Source organism: Chlorocebus sabaeus, chromosome 22 (assembly GCF_047675955.1).
Source record: "Chlorocebus sabaeus isolate Y175 chromosome 22, mChlSab1.0.hap1, whole genome shotgun sequence".
Classification (NCBI taxonomy): domain Eukaryota; kingdom Metazoa; phylum Chordata; class Mammalia; order Primates; family Cercopithecidae; genus Chlorocebus; species Chlorocebus sabaeus.
In genome coordinates this window covers 42,345,601-42,366,999 of record NC_132925.1, presented here as the reverse complement: position 1 = coordinate 42,366,999, position 21,399 = coordinate 42,345,601, and the positions used below count along the sequence as shown (strand labels likewise).

The window sequence follows — 21,399 nt, the reverse complement described above, 5'->3', positions numbered from 1 at the left end:
CGGTGGCTCAAGCCCATAATCCCAGCACTTTGGCAGGCCGACATGGGTGGATCACAAGGTCAGGAGATCGAGATCATCCTGGCTAACATGGTGAAACCCCGTCTTTACTAAAAAATACAAAAAACTAGCTGGGTGAGGTGGCGGGCGCCTGTAGTCCCAGCTACTCGGGAGGCTGAGGCAGGAGAATGGTGTAAACCCGGGAGGCGGAGCTTGCAGTGAGCTGAGATCCGGCCACTGCAGTCTAGCCTGGGCAACAGAGCGAGACTCCGTCTCAAAAAAAAAAAAAAAAAAAAATTAGAAATAAATCTTAAACTTTATTTAGTAGGTTTATTATTAGCAGCAGATGTCTAGCCAAGGTAGATTACTTTTATCAGACCAACCTCTCATCAACAACTACTAGAAGAGCTAGAGAGGGAGAAAAGTCTATCTGAAGGCATCAAAGATTTGATGAGCTAAGATTGCAAAGAGAAGGGAAGTACGGTGAAACGGTAACATAGAAGACAATAATCTCTTCAAAGTGCTGAAAGAAAATAATTGCCATCTAAAATTCTATGCCCAGTAAAAATATCCTTCAAAGAATGAAAGAGAAATAAAGATATTTTCAGATAAATAAAAACTGAGAGAATTCATCACTACCAGATCTGCATTGGAAGAAATACTACATCTAGATGAAAAATTATCCCAGATGGAAGCATGGAAATATAGGAAGAATTGAAAGACTCTGGAAATAAATGATAAATATTTTGGTACATGTAAATAAATATAAACAAAAATGTTTCATTGGGTTTCAAATATAAATAGAATTAAAATGCATGTTAAAAGCAATACAAAAAGCAAAAGAGAGATAAATAAGGTTTAAAGTATTCAAACGTCTTTGCATTGTCTGGGGAATGATGGATGTACTAATTTACATTACAGTTCAGTAAGTCAAGGATGCATGTTATAGTCTCTAGGATAAGCAATGAAAGAATTAGAATGTATAACCAACAACATAATAGGGGTGAAAATGAAATAGAAATAATACAAAAGAAACCAGGAAAAGATAAAAAAAGAACAAAGACTAGATATTACAAATAGAAAACAAAGATTAATATGGTACATTTAAACCCAAACATATCAGTAAGTACAGTAAGTAAGATTAAGTACTCCAGTTAATGATTGTCAGACTAGATGATGAAAAAGCAAAACTCAAGTATATGTTGCTACCAAGAGATACATCTTAAATATACAGTTATTAAAAGATTAAAAGAAAAAGAATGCAAAAAGATATACCATAACATGCTAACAATAACCAAAAGAAAGCTGGCATAGCTATTTTAATATTGCTAATAATAATTTTGGTATGATAATTTTGAAACAATTTTATGTATTTTATAGGATGAAACAAGTAAGAATGTACTATTATTAAAAGCCAAAATCTCAATTGTACACAAAATGACATAAAATATTAAGATATTAAGAAAAAATGTTTCAACATTAAATTTCAATTGAAAACATGAATATGGCTGGGTGCTGTGGCTCACACTTGTAATCCTGACACTTTGAGAGACTGAGGTGGGTGAATCCCAGCACTTTTGAAGTCAAAAGTTTGAAACCAGCCTCGATAACACAGACTCCATCTCCACACACACACAGAAAAAGGTGTGGTGGCATGTGCCTGTAGCCCCAGCTACTCTAGAGTCTGAGTGGTGGGGATTGCTTGAGCCCAGGTGTTGGAAGCTGCAGTAAGCTGTGATCACGCCGATGCACTACAGCTGGAATGACAGAGCACACCTTTGCCTCAAAAAAAAAAGAAAGAAAAAAGAAAACATAAATACGACTTCACGATTTTCTTAGCTCTAGCCACAAAAGACCCTGGAAGCAACAACACCTCAATAGCAGTGAACACACACAACACACAACTCTTGGTTTCTCACTACCATTCCCCACTAAAAGGTAACAGGGCTTCTTAGAAAAATGTCTGATTCCAGGCATGAGACAAGGAAAGTACAGGGTAAGCAAGACAAATCTCATGGCAAAAAGTAAAGAAATGCTCAAAGATAAATGGGGTCATTAAAAGACATGGGAGTCAACTTCCTGCCAGCCAAATGTAGGATAATTTGTACATCTAACAGAATAATCACTGTAATTAAATATAACATACTGATTTTTTTCAAAATCAGGAAAAAAAAGAACATTTATTCTTTAAAAAAAAGCCAAATAACATATATAGAAGGAATGACAGAATTAGAAAATCACCATCCTGCAACCTCCAATGTAATGATGGATTCAGGCAAGGATCATCAATGGAAGTGAAAATCAATCAGTACAAGGTTGTTGGGGAACAGGATACTCATATGCTGACGAAGTATCATCCTACAGATAATCTACTGATTCCAGTGGAGAGATATGGTGGTCACCAACTTGACTAGCGATCAAACTTAGCATCATTAATAGTGGGATGGCCTTACCATCTGAGGTTCCTGATGTGATGTATCACCTATGAAGTATTCTTGCAAAAAATATTTATCTGAATTTATTCAAATCTTTCAACCTAACTCAGCTTACCAGAAATAAAGAGGATAGAGAAATAAATGATATTACCAAGAATCAGATAAGTCTAGAATCTATAAAACTGGCATGGATTCTTCCACAAAAATCAAGGCATGACAGATCCAGAATGTGATACATTCTACAACACAATTGGCTTAAACTCTAAAAAATTCAGTGTCATGAAAAATACTTTTTTAAATGCAAGAGTACTATTCTATATTAGAAGACACAAAGGAGACATAATGTCCAAACAGTGTGTGAACTCAGACTGGGGTGGGGGAGGGGGAGTTATAAGATATTTTTTTGAACAATTGGAAAAATTAGAATATGGACTGGGGCCGGACGTGGTGGCTCACGCCGGTAATCCCAACACTTTGGGAGGCCGAGGCGGAGGGATCACTTGAGGTGAGGAGTTTGAGACCAGCCTGGCCAACATGGTGAAACCCCATCTCTACTAAAAACACACACAAAAAATTAGCCAGGTGTGGTGGTGGGCACCTGTAATCTCAGCTACTCAGGAGGCTGAGGCAGGAGAATCGCTTGCGACCAGGAGGCAGAGGTTGCAGTGAGCCAAGATCATGTCACTGCACTCCAGCCTGGGTGAAAGAGCAAGACTCTGTCTCGGGGCGGGGGGAAAAAGAATATGGACTGTATATTGGATATTACTGAATTAATGTTAAGTTTTTAATTGGGATAATGGCATTGTCATAATTTAGGAGAATGTCTTTAATTGGGAGATACTTGCTAAAATAGGAGTATCATGATGTCTGCAACTTACCTTCAAATGCTTCAGCAAAAACAGACAGGCAGAGAAAGCAAAAGTGGCAAAATTGTTGAATCTAAGTGGAAGGCTTATGGATATTAAAAACCTTAATCATAAGACTTAATAGTCATAGAGGATGAAAGACCACCCATTTTTCATGTTATTTTCACAATTCTAGGGACCTCCCTGGAGGTGCCTTAAGTACTACTAACACCCCTGCTTTTATCTGGTTCATACACTGGGATTTCACATAAGATTTTATTGAAAAAAAAAAAAAAAGTTTCACTGTAAAAAAGTGTTGAAATCAATTCTCTGGCCAAGGTCTGCCAATATGCAGCAGGCATCCATAGGGCCCACTATAGATATTGCTGGTCAACCAGAACATTCATTCTTGCTCAATCTAAACTTAAGCATAAGTGGCATGAATAAAGCTAGAATTAGGGGTTTGGAAGAGAAACAATACCTGCGATAATGAAAAGGAAATTGGTCAAGGAAAAGAAAAATCATAATAATATTGCTAGAGAAAGTTAAGGAAAAATATAATTTCAAAGAGCAGTATCAATAATGTTTAAAAATGGAAGAAGATGCCAAAATAATTGGTTGTTTTTTATTTGAGAGCAGGATCTCGCTATGTTACCCAAGCTGGCCTCAAACTCCTGGGCTCATGCAATCCTTCCACCTCAGCCTCCCAATAGCTGGGACTACAGGCACGAATCATCACACTCACCTGCCCAAAACAATGATGATAAACAAGGAAAGGGCTGCTGGCTTTATCAAGGAAGCACTGTTGACCTGTGAATAGTGGGGCAGAGTAACATGGTCCTGATCTGAGGAGGAGCCTCTACATGGCTCTCTGTGGAATTTGCTAGTTATCAAATCCAATTTTAAAGCCATATCTTTGAATTTGTATTAGCTTGCTTCACAAAGTAAATCTATGTCTTTAGTGTTCTATCATATTACAACTGAATATTGTAATCACTGACACAAGAATCTTAATGCCTCAGTAATTATAGTCACATGAGTAGAATCTAGAATCTACTAATTACCATAAAAATTCTAATTCTGGGTTAAAAAATGTGATAGGAAGTGAATGAAAATGGATTTTATATAGGACCATGACAGAACTTATTTCCACCATTCAGAAACCACATTCCAGCAGAAGGCTTACCTTCTCTATTCTGAAGTGTGCGCAGGTCTGATTAAACTTGCTTGCCACCGTGTTGTACTCAGGATCACCATGCTGCAGCTCCACCACACAGAAATTCTGCTGCTTCATATCACTCCAGTGTGCAGGGATGTCAACTGCAAAGGAGATATTTGAGGATGCCCTCGTACATCCCCGGTACACTCTGGAAAATTTAGTATCTGTGTTCCTGTGCTACTATCTTCCAATCCTAAGCATTCAAAAAGTTCCTTATCTTTCTAGGAGAACGCTTTTCAAAGCATGAACGACAGACAACCTACATCAGAACCAACTGGAATGCTTGTTAAACCAAAAAAAAAAGGAAAGCCACAGATCAACCGAATCAGCATCTCTGAGGAGCAGAGCCTGTGTGTCTGCCTCCTAAGTTTGGATCATACTACGATTTGAGAACTGTTGGTGCAGTATAACTCATCTGTGTTTTCGGTTCAATCTCTAATAGTCACAATCTAACAATAAATTATTTCCCTACAGTGTTCTAAGTAGTTGCTGTTTTGTTTATGCATGGATTTTTGCCAGAACTCCTCACCATCACCACCACAGGCACTCCACATCTATTTTTTCATTATTCTTCATAGCATCTTTAAGAGGTAGTTGGGTGGCAGATTTTGCTATGTGATAGGCTGTGGTGACAGCTCTGTCTTCTCCTCTGCTAAGCAGAATACTATATGTGATGTATTATTTTCCAAGGGTTGCTCAGAGTGTTAGGAATCTGTTCACACTGATCTCACAAGAGATAAATATGGTGTAATGGAAGCTAATTTACCTGTTTTCAAGGGGGACTTAATCTGGTTCGAAGGTGGGAATGGCTGCCTACACAAGACAGGCATTCTCTTCTTGGAGAGTAGATCTGGTCAGAGAATCTGAAGCCTGCTTCCTGTCATGTGCGTCAAGGAACCTTTTGCTCTCGGTAGAGGTGACTTCTGGGAGAAGTTCCTACAGGCTCCCGATCCTCCCTGGATTATCAGTCAGACACAGAGAGGGCCCGCCCTCTGACCAGGCTTTCTTTTCTGTTTTTCCCTTTGCCCTTTTGTTCTAGAAAACCTTGGGCCATCACTTTTCCTTTAAGCCTATGGTTTTCCTTCCCCTAATTGATGCAGCTATTACCTCCTCAGCACAACTGGCTTCCGGAAGCTTATAAACTGTAAAGATGGGAACAAAGGTGAGATTTGACTATTGTTACCAAGATGATAGTCATCTTCAGGCTTTTGGGTACATCCGTTCTGGGTTTTCCTGGCCATAACGTAAGCACTTTAAGCTCAGAGGCCATATTTTCTAGTTTATTTCATTAGTGTTACATGAATTTTTTCCTATTTGAAATTCTGATGTATGTACAAAATAGTGTTATGCCCAAAGTAGGTGTGAAATAGTAGATGACAAGTATGAATGTTTAACTCACCTTCGGATTTCACAAGGCGCTGAACAGATAAACTGAGGCCCTTTGCATCTGTGGCAGTGTATGTGTTCAAGTTCACTGTGTAGTGCTGATGATTAATTTTGACATCAATAGTTTTTTTCTTTTCTCTTCTTGCATCCTCTAATTTCAGATTGGTTATTTTGTCAAAACGATAAAAAGTGTTATTGTCATTATACTGCCATTCTATAAACTCACTGATACAGTCTGCCCGGGATTCCTGTTCTTTGGCCAGTCGAACTCTCTTGATCATTGCCTCAATTTCATCTCTAGCCTGCATCACATCTCTGCTAATTCCCAAAACCTCAATCAAAGGTCTCTTATTGTCCAGGAAAATGTTAATATTTAACTTCTCCTGCAGCTCTTTCAACTTCTGATACTCCTTTTCATCAAAGTATTTGATGTACTCATCTTCACTGGTGTAAGGACACTGTTCTTTTTCAATCAGGTCTTGCAGCCAGGAGATAGTTTGTTCCACACACGTGACATTTTCACCACACAGCCGAAAAGTTGCTGATTCTGTTTTCTTTTCCAAAACCAAATGATTCTCTTTTTTGGGAGATGGCTTTGAAATGCGCAAAAATGCTAAAAAGAAAAGGAAGATTAGGTATTTCCCATGTGACATCAACGTTAGGAACATGCATTTCATAAAAGCAAACAACTCACATGCAAGTTTAGACATCATAGACTGTTGGGAAGAAACCTGAGTCCCTTCTCTTTTCTTCATGATGGCATAAAACACATCCAGTATTTGAGGCAGAAAGATAACAACTTTAACTTTTTTCACAGACTTGGCTGATCCTTTCTGGACAAAGTCTTCAATGGCATCAATTATGGCTTCAGCAACCTTTTCTGGGTCTTGTTTGGCATTTCCTGGAAGAGCAAATAATAAAATTGCTGAAGGACAAAAGCACCTAAGCGGAAGGCTGAGGAATACATTAGGGTTTCCAATGCTCAGAGAATAAATGCCCACTCCTCAATTCTTTCATCATTGTGGAATTTTCTAACAAAGCATCAGCAAACACTTTTGAAGTCCTAGATGCAATGAGGGTTTTGGTTCTAGGATGTCAGGAAGCCCACAGCCTGGCAATGAACAAAGGACCCAGAAGTCTGACTTTTGGTGTCTGACAATCATATCTACTCTATTCAGCTGATCCCAGCTCATTGTGTTCCTCCTCTCCTATTACAGAGCACAAGCAGCTTTTCTTCTTAGCTCACTAGTGTCCTCAAAATTTCATGAAAAGCAGGTGCTAATATATGTTGACATAAAATACTTTCTAAAGATGAAAACCTTTTTTTGGATCAGTCATCACTTGATTTTATGTATGTATCCTTATTCTCCCAGACATCTCTGGGAACCTAATTTAAGCTAAGCAAAATTTAGTAAGACACCCAGTGCTATAGGCTATTTGTTATAATCTATAATTTTTCAGACACAAGTTATCTATAAGCCTTCAAGAAGGCTTTCGCTCCACACTCAGTGAGATTTTAGCTGACCACCAGGATTCAAGGTAGCTACCTGGAGCAGTGTGTTCCCTATTTTCAGCATACTCCATATCCTCCTTCTCAAGCCATGAAAGTGACAGCCTAGGTAAGATCATGAAAAGTCCCTTTCCAGCCATGGGAACAGTCCCATGTGAATAACAGCTGGCAAAGTCACATGATGGGCAATGTAAAAGTTCCTTGGCCAAGCTGATGTGACAGACTAAGAGCCCACCTGGCTAATCGTTGTTGATGGTGCCCACACTATTGCAGAACAAGAGTAGGCTTCTTTGACTTGGTTATGCTGGCAATTGTAGGAATGTAGACAAACCTCACATAAAATTAACCAAGGAGGGGGTTGTTCAAATCTTTTTAAATCAGATGATCAGAGAGAGAGGGAAATTCTCTTTTGCAAAGCTGTAATTTCCCCATGGTATTTGAAAGAGTTTATATGGACACGTTCAGTTACATTCATTCACTTTCAAGAAACATCTGCCATGTCCTATCACTGGCTAGGTACTCACTAGGCACTTACTAAAACACAGATGATGTGATATGTGGGGATGAGCAGGTGATCAGTAGGTGAAATATGGAAAATTGAGGGACAGGCTATGCCAGATAGAACTATGTAATGGGTGTATGTTTGACCTGGCATGTATGCAGAACAGACCTAGTTTTGAGGAAGATAAGTCTGGAGGGGTGTGGAGGAAGCATGGAGTGGGGAGCCTAGGTCTAGTTAGGAGGCTGTATTAAAAACTTAGTCAAAAGACAAGAGCTGAACAAAAAGAGGCGGCCAGAATGAAGAGTAGGGATTGAGGAGCTATTTTGGAAGTAAAGTCAGGAGGACATAGGGACCAGCTGGGTTTGTCCTTAACCTTTCCCTCTCCCTCGTTTGCCATACACATACCTTCACTATATCATGGTTCATGTTGCATTGCAGTTGTTTGTTTGCATGCCTGTCTCTCACACTGGGCTCAGTGCTCTTTGTGAACTGGATCCTTTTCTTAGTTATCTTTCTATCTCCAGTGCCTAAACATGGTGCCTCGCAGATGCGGGCACTCAGTAAACATTCAATCAAATAATTCCTAAGCTAATGAAGATTACAGTGATGAAGAGGGTAGAGTCAAGGACTCTAGATGGAAAGTGATGTTTTTCACATGATTGGAGATATAAGAGGAAGGGCAGGTTTGGGGAGATGACAAGGAATGGGAGTTTGGAGTCTGCGCTGAGCTTGAGGTGATCACAGGTATTGCTGACCACCTAGTCTCTCCTCTTATGCAGGTGTCTCTAAGGAATAGGGAGGAGGCTCCTTTAACTGCCAGAGGCTGTCTTGATCACAGTCTTAACTGAACTCACATACACTACTAAAAGAGAAAGCTTCCACATCTATCAGTCTCAGGACCAGCTCAGGTGGTGATAAAGACAGGTAAAGAGGACGTGCAAGGATAATCCACTAACCCTGATTTATTTGTGCAGACCAGCAATGCAACCAGGTCAGTGGAAGAAATGACAGGATTGCAGCAGCCCAGAAATGCTCAAATGTGTACATATTTATACAAAATGAAAACTACCTTCTTTCTTTGTTTCTTCTTTTGACTCTACCCGGGACTCCTTTGGGAAGGTCTGTGGCACCCCTAAGCTGCCTGCTTTCTCGGTCCAAATCACTTGAAGGTGGAAACCCAAGACTAGAGCTCAGAGAAAAAAGCAGATGGAGACAAGAGACTGAGGAGTCATTGGTGGGTGTCCTTAAAAGATAAGTAAGTAGAGAGATGATAGATAGATACATACATAGATAGATGGATAGACAGATAGATAGATAGATAGATAGATAGATAGATAGATAGATAGATAGATAGATAAGATAGATAGATAGATAGATAGATAGATAGATAGATAGATAGATAGATAGATAGATAGATAGACAGACAGATGACTGATAGAGAGAGATAGGAGAAATGTTGGCTAATCTGCTAGGAATAGATGATACTCTAAGGGGAATGAAAACAAAGGGATCAAAAATTATACTTTTAGAAATAGAAAAGTTGTAAAATAGATATAGAATTCCATCTCAGAACATTATAAGGAATGGTACAGAATTACAGATATGGGTCAGAGGGTTAAAAGAAGGCCCAGAAATTGACAAGGAAGATTAAGTTTCTTGAGGCTAACCTTTTGGAAAACCTAGAATGGCAGCATAAGAGATTCAAACTTAGATTCCTGAGCAATAGAATGACAGATCTGATGCTGACTATTCTCGCACGGGAACCAGGCAGCTCCGTTCACTTCAAGCCTAAGAAGGCATGCCTCCCCTGACCAGCTCTCTGAAGGAGACCAAGCAGGAATTCCTGAAGAGCTCAAAGAACACCTATGTAACAAAACTGCACATTCTGCACATGGACCCCAGAACTTAAAGTATAATAATAATAATAATAAAGCCCACCTAACTAATGATAAATCCAGAGTGCCATCCTTATATACGAAAAATCACGCTGTCATTACATAGTTTTAGGAAAAGAAGAAAATCAAAGAAGCAAGTAGGCTGAAAAGAGGAAAGTGGGGAGTTGAGTTTCTGACCCACTAGGTTCTGGTGACTGAGAAGCTTCTACACAGAAATGCCCTGGGGCCCAGTGACACAGCTGGCTATTGAGCTGAAGCCTGGAAGTGTTCCTCTGGGAATCAGCTAGAGTGAGGTGGAAGTTGTTGTACTAAGATTCTCCATGGAGAGGGGAAAGAGGAGGAAGCTAAGGGCTGCATAATGGAGAATATGTAGGGAATGGAAAAAGGTGAAGTAACTGAGGAAAGAGAATGAGGGATGGCCTTCCCATTCTCTCCCTTCTCTTCCCCACCTTACTTCCCCTTCCCTTTTTTCTATCTCTCTAACATTCTAACACTCTCTTCAGTTTCCTGCGTTTTGCTCCTCTTTTACTCAAACTATCCACAGGCTTTGTCATTCCCTTGGGAGTTGCCTTATGGGGAGGAAGCTGTCCACTCCTAGCTTAATGGTTGCTGCCCTGGGTCAGACTCAGCACTGATCACATTCACACTCAGCTCCAAATGGAAGGGAAAGTAGACGCCTTGGGATTTAGCCTTGACAGCCAGAGGCTACAAACCTGTCCCAATGGCTGGGAGGCAAATTGATGAGTAGTTTTGTTTTTCACACTCCTGCAAAACAGAGGAAACTGAACTCTTGACATCATTTCCACCAATTACATGAATGATATTCTTGCACTTCAAAAATCCACCTCCGGTGATTATATAATCATTTTTGTGCTGCTGAGCTGGGAAACACAAACAAAAAGATGCAAAATTAGTAGATATTGAACCCATTATTTGTTTAGAAAGCAAAATGTGTAACTTGGCAAATAAGCATTTTGTGAATAAAAAACTCCTGAAATACTATCTTTGATGGAATGGTATGACTTTACTTTTTAACTGTGAGATTACTTTTCACTTCTAAGTCTCTGTGATTGAAATTCTTTAGTAAAATGTATCATTTTAAAATTAGAGTGTTGTCTCTCCAACCCCAAGTCTTTCCTCAGCCTCTCCACAGCCTCCCATACAATTACAACTCCGGACCAAAAAATAGAAGGTGCCTTACCTTGCTGAGAACACTCCATTTCTACATTTTGTCCAGCACATTCTAAAATTGCTTTGGAGACCCCTACATGAGAAAATCAAGATGATTACAAACATGAGTAAAAAACCACTATGGTATATTTGGATTAGAAAGATTCTCTAAATGCATTCTCCATTATCTGAGGAATACTCTAATTGGGTATTGCTGATGACAAAGAAGAAAACTTCATAAAATAAACATTATTAATTATGGAAAACCCTGTCAACATAATTTAGAAGTTATTAATTAACAAGCCAAAGTTATAAAAACCAGTTTGGCTACAGAAACCCTCCTTCATGGCATCTACCATTAACTATTGAACTCATCAAAATTGTACAAGTACCTGCTTTGAGATTAAATGACTTTGATGTGGAATTTACAATCACATCTGCCTCTTCTTTGGTGATATCTCCAGAAGCCACCTGGAAGATGATGGAGCCAATCTTCATTTCATGCACACCTAAATCAGGGCTAGAAACAGTCCCATAAAAACCTGAAAAGAAAAGAAGTAAAGTCAATAACCAAGTCAGCCACAGCAAGAATGACTCGGGTATCCTGCTCACATGTGGCCCTCTTGTATGTCTTCCCTCTCTCTCTCTTTCTGTGACCTCTGGTCTTTAACCTGGCCCTGCCCCTCAGCCTCAGTGATGATCTGTTTAAGAAAAAAGAATTAGAAAATAGAATCCATATCAAACATGAACTCTGGTGCTGGCCAAGGTGAAGTCAGTCTGCTATAGCCTATCTCTCCCATTGATTACAACTAAAAACAGGACAAATACAAAAAGCCACTACCCAAGAGCTCTGAAAAGTTACAATAACAGCAGACAGATTGAAGAAAGGAGCCAAAACTCGCAGAAGCAATCTGCTAAGGGGGGTGGTTTTCCATTTTGTTCTGTTTTAACATTTTTCCTCTTTTCTCTCCCAGCTTTGACCCAAGGGTGGCCCTAGTCTCACAACATAATATTTAAAATGCCCAGTCTATATTCCAAAACTGCTTGTCATATAAAGAACCAGGAAAATTTGATCAACTCTTAAGAATGTCAATCCAGCCAGGCACGATGGCTCATGCCTGTAATCCCAGCACTTTGGGAGGCCAAGGTGGGTGGATCACTTGAGTCCAGGAGTTCAAGATCAGTCTGAACAACGTGGTGAGACCCCATCTCCACAAATAATGCAAGTATTAGCTGGGCATGGTGGTGCACAACTGTAGTCCCAGCTGCTTGGGAGGCTGAGGTAGGAGGATCACTTGAGCCCCCAGAGTTTGAGGCTGCAGTGAGCTGAGATCATGCCACTACACTCCAGCCTAAGTGACAGAGTGAGACCCTGTCTCAAAAAAAAAAAAAAAAAAAAAAAAGATGTCAATCCCAGCCAAGCACGGTGGTTCATGCCTATAATCCCAGCACTTTGGGAGGCCAAGGCAGGTGGATCACTTGAGGTCAGGAGTTCAAGACCAGCCTGGCCAACATGGTAAAACCCTGCCTCTACTAAAAGAAAAATACAAAAATTAGCTGGGCGTGGTGGCACATGCCTGTAATACCAGCTACTTGGGAGGCTGAGGCAAGGGAATTGCTTGAACCCAGGAGGTAGAGGTTGCAGTGAGCCAAGATTGCACCACTGCACTCCAGCCTGGGCAACAGAGCAAGACTCCATTAAAAAAAAATGTCAATCCCGAAGTGACCCAGATGGTGGAATTATAGAAGACTTTAAAGCATCTACTATAACTATGATCCATGAGGTCAAAGTAAATACATTTGAATGGATGGAAATGATGTGGAATGAATGGAAAAATAGGATGTCTCTGCAGAGAAATAGAAACTATTTTAAAAAGACCTCAAGGAACTGGAGAAACAAGAACAAACTAAACCCAAACTCAGTGGAAGAAATAACAAAGATCAGAGCAGAACTAAATGAAATTGAAACAAACAAACAAACAAACACAAAAAGATAAAAAATGAAACAAAAAGCTGGCTCTTTGAAAAGATAAAGAAAATTGATAGACCGTTAGTGAGATTAACCAAGAAAAAGAAGAAAGAAGTTTCAAATAAGCTCAATTAGAAATGAAACTGGAGACATTACAACCAATACCACAGAAATACAAAAGATCATTCAAGGCTGCTATGAATACCTTTACATGCACAAACTAGAAACTCTAGAGGAAATGGATAAATTCCGGAAATGTACAACCCTCCTAGGTTAAATGAGAAAGAAACAGAAACCCTGAACAGACCAATAACAAGCAGCAAGATTGAATTAGTAATTTAAAAAATTGCCAACAACAAAAAAGTCCCAGACCAGATGGATTCACAGCTGAATTCTACCAGACATTCAAAGAATTGGTACCAATCCTACTGAAACTATTCCAAAAGATAGAGAAAGAAGGAATCCTCCCTAAATCAGTCTAAAAGCCAGTATTAAACTAATAATAAACCCAATAAAGGATACAACAAAAAAAGAAAACTATGGACCAATATCTCTGATGAACACAGATGCAAAAATCTTTGACAAAATATGTGCTAACGAAATCCAACAGCACATCAAAAAGATAATACATTATGAACAAGCGTATTTCATCCCAGGGATGCAGGGATGGTTTAACATATATAAGTTAATAAATACGATACATCACATAAACTGAATTAAGAACAAAAACCATATAATCATCTCAATCGATGAGAAAAAGCATCTGATAAAATCCAGCACCGCTTTATTATAAAAACCCTCAACAAAATAGGCATAGAGGGGACATATCTTGAAGTAGTAAAAGCCATATATGACAAACCCACAGCCAACATCATATTGAATGGGGGAAAGTTGACAGCATTACCCCTGGGAACTGGAACAAGACAAGGATGCCCACTTTCACCACTTCTATTCAGCATAGTACTGGAAGTCCCTGCCAGAGCAATCAGACAAGACAAAGAAATAAAGGCCATCCAAACTGGAAAAGAGGAAGTCAAACTGTTGCTGTTTGCGGCTAATATGATTGTATACTAGAAAATCCTAACGACTCCTCCAAAAAGCTCCTAGATCTGATAAACAATTTCAGTAAAGTCTCAGGTTAAAAAAACCGATGTACACAAATTAGTAGCCCAGCTACACACCAACAACGACCAAGCTGAGAATCAAATCAAAACTCAATCCCTTATACAATAGCTGCAAAAATAAATAAATAAATAAAATACCTAGGAATATACTTAACCAAGGAGGTGAAAGATCTCTACAAGGAAAACTACAAAACACTGGTCAAAGAAATGACACAAGCAAATGGAAACACATTCCATGCTCATGGATGGGAATAATCAATATTATGGAAATGACCATTCTGCCCAAAGCAGTCTACAGATTCAATGAATTCTCATCCAAATACCGGTATCATTCTTCACAGAACTAGAAAAATAATTCCTAAAATTCATATGGAACCAAAAAAGAGCCCATATAATCAAACAAGTCTAAGCAAAAAGAACAAATCTGGAGGCATCACACTACCCAACTTCAAATTATACTACAAGGCTATAGTTACCAAAACAGCATGGTACTGGTATAAAAATAAGCATGTAGACCAATGGAATAGAATAGAGGTCCCAGAAATAAAGTCAAATACTTAAAGCCAATTGATCTTCAACAAAGCATACAGAAACATACATTGGGGAAATGATACCCTATTCAACAAACGGTGCTGGGAAAACTGGTAAGCCACATGTAGAAGATGAAACTGGATCCCTATCTCTCACCTCATATAAAAATCAACTCAAAATGGATCAAAGATTTACATCTAAGACCTGAAACCATAAAAATTCTAAAAGATAACATTGGAAAAACTCTTCCGGACATTGACTTAGGCAAAGAATTCATGACTGAAACCCCAAAAGCAAATGCAACCAAACCAAAAATTAAAAATGGGACTAATTAAACTAAAAAGCTTCTGCACAGCAAAGTAATCAGGACAGTAAACAGACAATCCACAGAATGGGAGAAAATATTCGAAGACCATGCATCCGACAAAGGACCAGTATCCAGAATCTACAAGAAACTCAAACAAATCAGCAAGAAAAAACAAACAAACAAACAAACAAACAAAAAACAAATAATCCCATCAAAAAGTCAGCAAAGGATATGAGCAGACATTTCTCAAAAGAAGGTATACAAACAGCCAACAAACATAAGAAAAAATGCTCAACATCACTAATCATCAGGAAAATGCAAATTAAAACCACAATGAGATGTTTAAAACCACAATGAGATGCCTCCTTACTCCTGCGAGAATGGCCATAACTTAAAAGTCAAAAAACAATAGCTGTTGGCATGGATGTGGTAAAAAGGGAACACTTTTACATTGCTGGTGGGAATGCAAATTATTACAACCACTACAGAAAACAGTATGGAGATTCCTGAAAGAACTAAAAGTAAAACTACCATTCAATCCAGGAATCCCACTACTGGGTATCTACCCAAAGCAAAATAAGTCATTATATGAAAAGACATACACACACACGTTTATAGTAGCACAATTTGCAGTTGCAAAGATATGTGCCCATCAGCCAACAAGTGGATAAACAAAATGTGCTATATATACACCATGGAATACTCTTCAGCCATAAAAAGGAATGAAATAATGTCTTTTGAAGCAACTTGGATGGAGCTGGAGGCTATTACTCGAAGTAGCTTAGGAATGCAAAACCAAATATCCTATGTTCTCACTTATAAGTGAAAGCTAAGCTATGAGGATGCAAAAGCATAAGAGTGATATCATGGACTTTGAGGACTCCAAGGGGTAGGCTGAGAGAGGGGTGAGGGATAAAAGACTACGTAACGGGTACAGTATATGCTGCTCAGGTGACAGATGCACTGAAATCTCAGAAATCACTACTGAAGAATTTATCCATGTAATCAAAAACCACCTGTATCCCCAAAACTATTGAAATAATAATAATAATAAATTGCAAAGGAAAATAAAGTTCAAACTTTAAAGAATTTAAAAATTTTAAAAAGAACCAAATAGACATTTTAGAACTTACATATATATATCTAAAATAAAACATTCACTGGATAGCGTAGTGGGCAGAGAAAAGACTCAGTGAACTTGAAGGTAGGTCAAGATAAATTATCCAATCTGAAGAACAAGAGAGAAAAGAGACGTGCGGGGTTGCCAGGGGGCGGTAGGCATGGGGAGAACAGCTCTGCAGAGACCTTGGAACACTGTCAAAAGGCTTAGCACCACAGTATTGGAAAACAGAAGGAGATATGAAATAGATCAGTGCACAAAAAAGCACTTAAAGAGATAACTTAAAATTTTCCAAATTTGGTGAAAGACATACATTTTTCTATTAAAGAAGCCTCGGTGAAACTCAAACAGGATCAACTCAAATATGGCAACAACAAATTTGACAGAGGTAAAACATTTGGTTAGCGTTGTCTCTCTAATTTGTCTATTTTGGAAAATACATGTCACATTCTCCTCAGGAAATGGTAGTCTTGTCATTACTTAAAACCCATTGTACAGATTATATAACTTGGCCTGCCTTCCCTTCTGCTTCAGATGATGTAAACATGACCAGTGTCTTACACGCTCAGGCATATGAAGCATAACTTAGTATCATTTGTCACTCATTGTTTTTTCTTTCATAAAAATTATCACTACAATCTTTTACCTGTCAATGAACAGTTACTTAGCAACTACAAATCACTTTTCGATTTAGAAGCTTTACTGAACCTTGTGTATCTTCAGCCTTGGAAATTTTGTCACTGATGAGATTTCCATTAGCCCTTCTGGCAAATTCATCTGAAAATGCCTGAAATATAAACATAGCATTGATCATTACACTCCTCTATAGACGAATAAATTGGAATCATCAGGGTGTTTGGTCCTGCATGCATACATACATATTTGGGAGATAACCATTATCAAACAGTATTATTTAATTTCATTGCAGATCTTGAAAGTTATGAAAACAACACATGATTCTGTTTCTATAAATGTGTCTAATGAAAATAAAGATGTGGACAAAGATATAAATACAAGGATATTCACTACAGTGCCATTCATAATAGAGAAAAAACAGTTAAAAATTCAACAGGGAAAAAGTTAAATAAATGTTGCTGTATCCATGTGTTGGATTATTTAGTGGCCATTAAAAATTGATTTTCGGAGAATTTTTTTATTTTTTAATAAATGAGATCTCGCTGTGATGCCCAGGCTGGAGTGTCACCCAGGCTGAAGTGCTAGAGGCATTCATTGCAGCCTCGACCTCCTGGGCTTAAGCAATTCTCCCACCTCAGCCTCCCAAGTAGTTGGAACTATAGGCATATGGCACCACACCCAGCTAAGTTTTTTTTGGTTGTTTGTTTTGTTTTATAGAAACAGGATCTCCCTATGTTGCTCAAGCTCGTCTTGAACTTCTGGCCTCAAGTGATCCTCCTGCCTTGGCCTCCCAAAGTGCAGGGATTAAAGGTGTGAGCCACTGTGCCCAGCCTCAAAGAAGATTTAATGAAATAGAAAATAAAAGCGAAGGATATTAAATAAAATAATATATAATCACAATTATTTATTTATTTATTTATTTAAGATGGAGTCTCATTCTGTCACCCAGGCTGGAGTGTAGTGGCACAATCTTGGCTCATTGCAACCTCCGCCTCCCAGGTTCAAGTGATTCTCCTGCCTCAGCCTACTTGGGAGGCCACCACACCCAGCTAATTTTTGTATTTTTAGTAGAGACAGGGTTTCACCATGTTAGCCAGGCTGGTGTCCTGACCTCAGGTGATCTGCCTGCCTTGGCCTCCCAAGGTGCTAGGATTACAGGCATGAGCTACCGCTCCCAGCCAATCCCACTTTTAAAAGTACATGTGTATAAAAGCAGGCTGGAATAAAATCCAACTAAAGAATTTATGCATTTTGCATTGTTCAAAGTTTCTACAATGAATATGAATTACCATAATAGTCAGTCAAAGCAAATAGCTTGCCTATTGTAAGAACTACAATGTTAAGAGAATGACCATCACAAGGTCCCAAACACTTCCATTTTTAATTTCCTATTTGTACCAAAAGAGGAAGGGCTGGGGAGTCATGATTTTTGGAGCAAGTAGCTGGTGTATGTATTCTAGTGTTAATAAACCTGTGAATTTTTTTTTTTTTTTTTTTTTTTTTTTGCCTGTTGGTGACCCTCCAAAATCATCATTTTCTTCCTCTTAGTAAACAAGCAACAGATAATTTTGTTGGAAAAAAAAATCAAGTAACATCTTGGCTAAAGACAGATGCAATAATGGGAGAAGGACCCAGAGAGAGGGTAGAACAAAGATCTCAGACTCACAGGCCTCCAGGAGCCAGGTAGGTAAGGCACATGGGTAAAGGTAGACTGATTTGACTGTGGAGAACTAGAGAACACCTGCCACTCAGACATGGAAAACTTCCTGTTCCAAGCAGGAAGCCATGTTTAATGTGCCAGAAGTTTTTAAGTTTTAGGTCATAGTGGATATCTAGAGTTTTATGTAAAATTTTTGATTTTTAAATGTTAGCAACTGATTGAATTTTTTTTTAATAATCTAAATAAAGCACATCTAGAGGCCATGTTCAAATCATGGGACTGCGGCTTTCCAACCTCTGTGACAGTCTCCATTTATAAACATCTCAATAGGCTTTGCTGATTTTTTTTTGTGCAAATGTAACCAAAGTTTAACTGTCTTTAAGAGTCTAAAGAGAAAAAGTGTAACAGACACACACAGAGAATTTCAGATGGTACTAAAGGTATTTATATAGACTAATTCTTTTTACAGAGTATTTGCAAAATACTCAGTCTTTAGGAAAGAAAATGAATGCTGAGGTTGTATGAAAAAGAGTGGTATTTGAAGGCTCAGGTCTGTGTCACAGGACTCATGCTGTATTCAATCACCCGTTCATTCAAAAACAGCACTTCATGCCTCTCATTTAGTTCATTTTGTGTATATAAATCTTAGCTCTAAAGTAATTGTGATTTATAGGAGGGAAAGTATGTGCTATTCCTATTCGTCCTGTTCCACGATCCACATCACCTTGCACAACGCAAGTCATAGGGAGATTATTTTAAAAGCTTCTGTTGCACAGAAGAGTAACTAATCATACAGGACAAGTAAATGGACCACATATTTTACTCAGGTGGTTGGCTGCCTGTTTAGAATTTAGGTTACATTTACTTGCTTCCAACGAACTTAAAGGTAGTATCTAGCGTCACAGAAAAATTAAGTGTTACCTAAAAATTCAGATGGTCCAATGACCCACAGATATCTCTTGGGTTGCTGATTTTAATCTATTTGATCAATTTTTGTAATATCATGGGAGTTTTTCAAACATTGAATGTCATCTACTTTATTTGATTAAGTAAACACTTGGACTGCAGGGATAATGGCTTAAATGCATGTTGTGCTGCCATAATGCTGAGTCCAATGGCTCTCCCACAGCTGATGCTCAGTAAATGTAGCTGAATGATGAACTCATGACTGATGATGGTTCTGGTGTTTCTGGTCCCAACTCTCCTATCCACATGGGAATGTGCTAATCCATTCTAACCACACCTTCTGACATCTTCCTAGTGATAAGGCCACACTGTGCTTTTATACTCTGCATTAAAATTTCTGTGTCCATATGGAGGGAAATCCTATAGTCAACTCCATTGCAATATGTGGGCCTTATTTGGATTCTGCTTCAAACACAAAGCTGTAAAACAAAATGCTTATGAGATAGTTGGAAATTTGAGAATTGATTTGATAATTGGTTAAATAAAGGAATTATTGTCCATTTATTTTAGACGTGATGCAGTATTGTGGTTATGTTACTTTTTAAAAAAGAAATGTTATTGTTTAAAATAAATATTGAATTGTTTATGGATAAAATGATATGTCTGGGATTTGCTTCAAAACAGTATAGAAGGAAGGGAAATAAATGGAGATACAGATGAAACATACTGGCTATAGGTTGATAACTGTTGAAGTTCAGTGATAGGTACAACGGACTTCATTATACTATTATGTCTACATTTGGATATGTTTGAAATTTTCCTGAATAGGAAGTTAAACTTTTCCTACATCTGTAACTTGTCTTAAAATTTGTCATGCTACAACTACAAGTATAAACTACTTCCTTACTTTCCTGTATGGGGAAATGAATGCAAAAAGCATCCTGTCAGAACAAAAAGACATTTGAAAAAACATTAGGTCTCAGTTACAAAATAATCAGAAATGAGTGGCACTGTACCTTAATATTTTCATGATCACTTGGGTGCAGCAGAAAGTGAACCTCTTGTAAAGTTTTCAGCTGATTCTTGCTACTAAATTTGAACACCTCTGAAATGATTAATTCAGCAAATATGGTTTTAGGAAATCCCAAGTTTCCTGTTCCTATTGCTGGAAATGCAATTGATTTTAAGGACAAGCTGTCAGTGATCTCCATACATTCTCTGATTATGTCTTCCATGATCTGAAACGCACAAAGCATATCCTTATACATCTTGTCTAGAAATGGGAGTTAGAATAAAAAGGACAAGAATTTAGCAACCTTGTGACCTCGAATACTCCTTTTTGCTTTCAACAGTGATTAAGGGCAATCAGAAGAGGAAAGAAAAATACAGGAGAAGGAAAGGAAAAGGAAAAGAGAATGCGAGAGACTTAAACACATTCACAATGAAGGAAAGAAGCAAAGCAACTACTGTTCTTTTCCTTCATTCTCTTCCATTCTTCACACCCTTCTCTGGCTTTCTTCACTAAGCAAGTAATAATATTATGTTCAGTAACCCTTCCCTGAGCTCCAATAATTATTGAGCACAATAATTCATTTATATTATTAACTAGTCATCAGGAGAAGTCAGCTACAGCTGAAAGAAATAGCCACATGATGGAATCTGCCAAAAGCGTGATTATTGTGGAAGAGAAACAGACAAGGCCCAATCTATGTCCAATCAATATGCTACTAAAAGGAGAACCCAAGGGGCTACCTGACTTCCTGGAGAATTCAAAACCAGGGCCAACCTTGAATGAAGATGTGCTACCATTTCTCCACTCCGGAGCTACCACATGAAGCACATAGCGACAGTCCAGATTCCAGCTGTTGGTTTTGAGCACTGTGCCCACGCTGACAGCCATCCCTTGTCCAACTGTGTCCAATTCCTCCTGGAGCGCTGGTCCAGCTTTTTCCAAGAGGGCCTTAGAAAGAGGCCCCCTACTAAGCTCAAGATCAGAGGGAACGGAGTTGACAACAACATCCGTCTGAAAGACAAAACCAAAAATTTGTTTCCAATTTTAACAAAAAGCATTCATCAATGATTACTATATTTGAGCCACTGGGCTTGGCACAATGGGAGACAACTAAGATGATTAAGGTTTCAGTGATTTAAATATCAACACAAGACAAAGTGTTACTAAATACTTAT

The 21,399-nt window shown here is 38.5% G+C and overlaps 1 protein-coding gene across 2 annotated transcripts in view; it reads right to left on the bottom strand.

Annotated features, from left to right (window-relative positions):
- PARP14 (poly(ADP-ribose) polymerase family member 14) overlaps positions 1 to 21,399 on the bottom strand; it is a 52,400-nt gene that overhangs the window by 4,272 nt on the left and 26,729 nt on the right. For both annotated transcript variants that reach the window (XM_038003407.2, XM_073009763.1), the window contains 9 exons: positions 20,999 to 21,235; positions 20,229 to 20,450; positions 16,719 to 16,797; positions 11,352 to 11,501; positions 10,991 to 11,053; positions 10,503 to 10,670; positions 6,577 to 6,783; positions 5,896 to 6,495; positions 4,464 to 4,597 (listed from right to left, as the gene is read on the bottom strand). In XM_038003407.2, the coding sequence (XP_037859335.2) occupies positions 4,464 to 4,597; positions 5,896 to 6,495; positions 6,577 to 6,783; positions 10,503 to 10,670; positions 10,991 to 11,053; positions 11,352 to 11,501; positions 16,719 to 16,797; positions 20,229 to 20,450; positions 20,999 to 21,235 (1,860 nt within the window). The remainder of the gene's footprint in view (positions 1 to 4,463; positions 4,598 to 5,895; positions 6,496 to 6,576; positions 6,784 to 10,502; positions 10,671 to 10,990; positions 11,054 to 11,351; positions 11,502 to 16,718; positions 16,798 to 20,228; positions 20,451 to 20,998; positions 21,236 to 21,399) is intronic.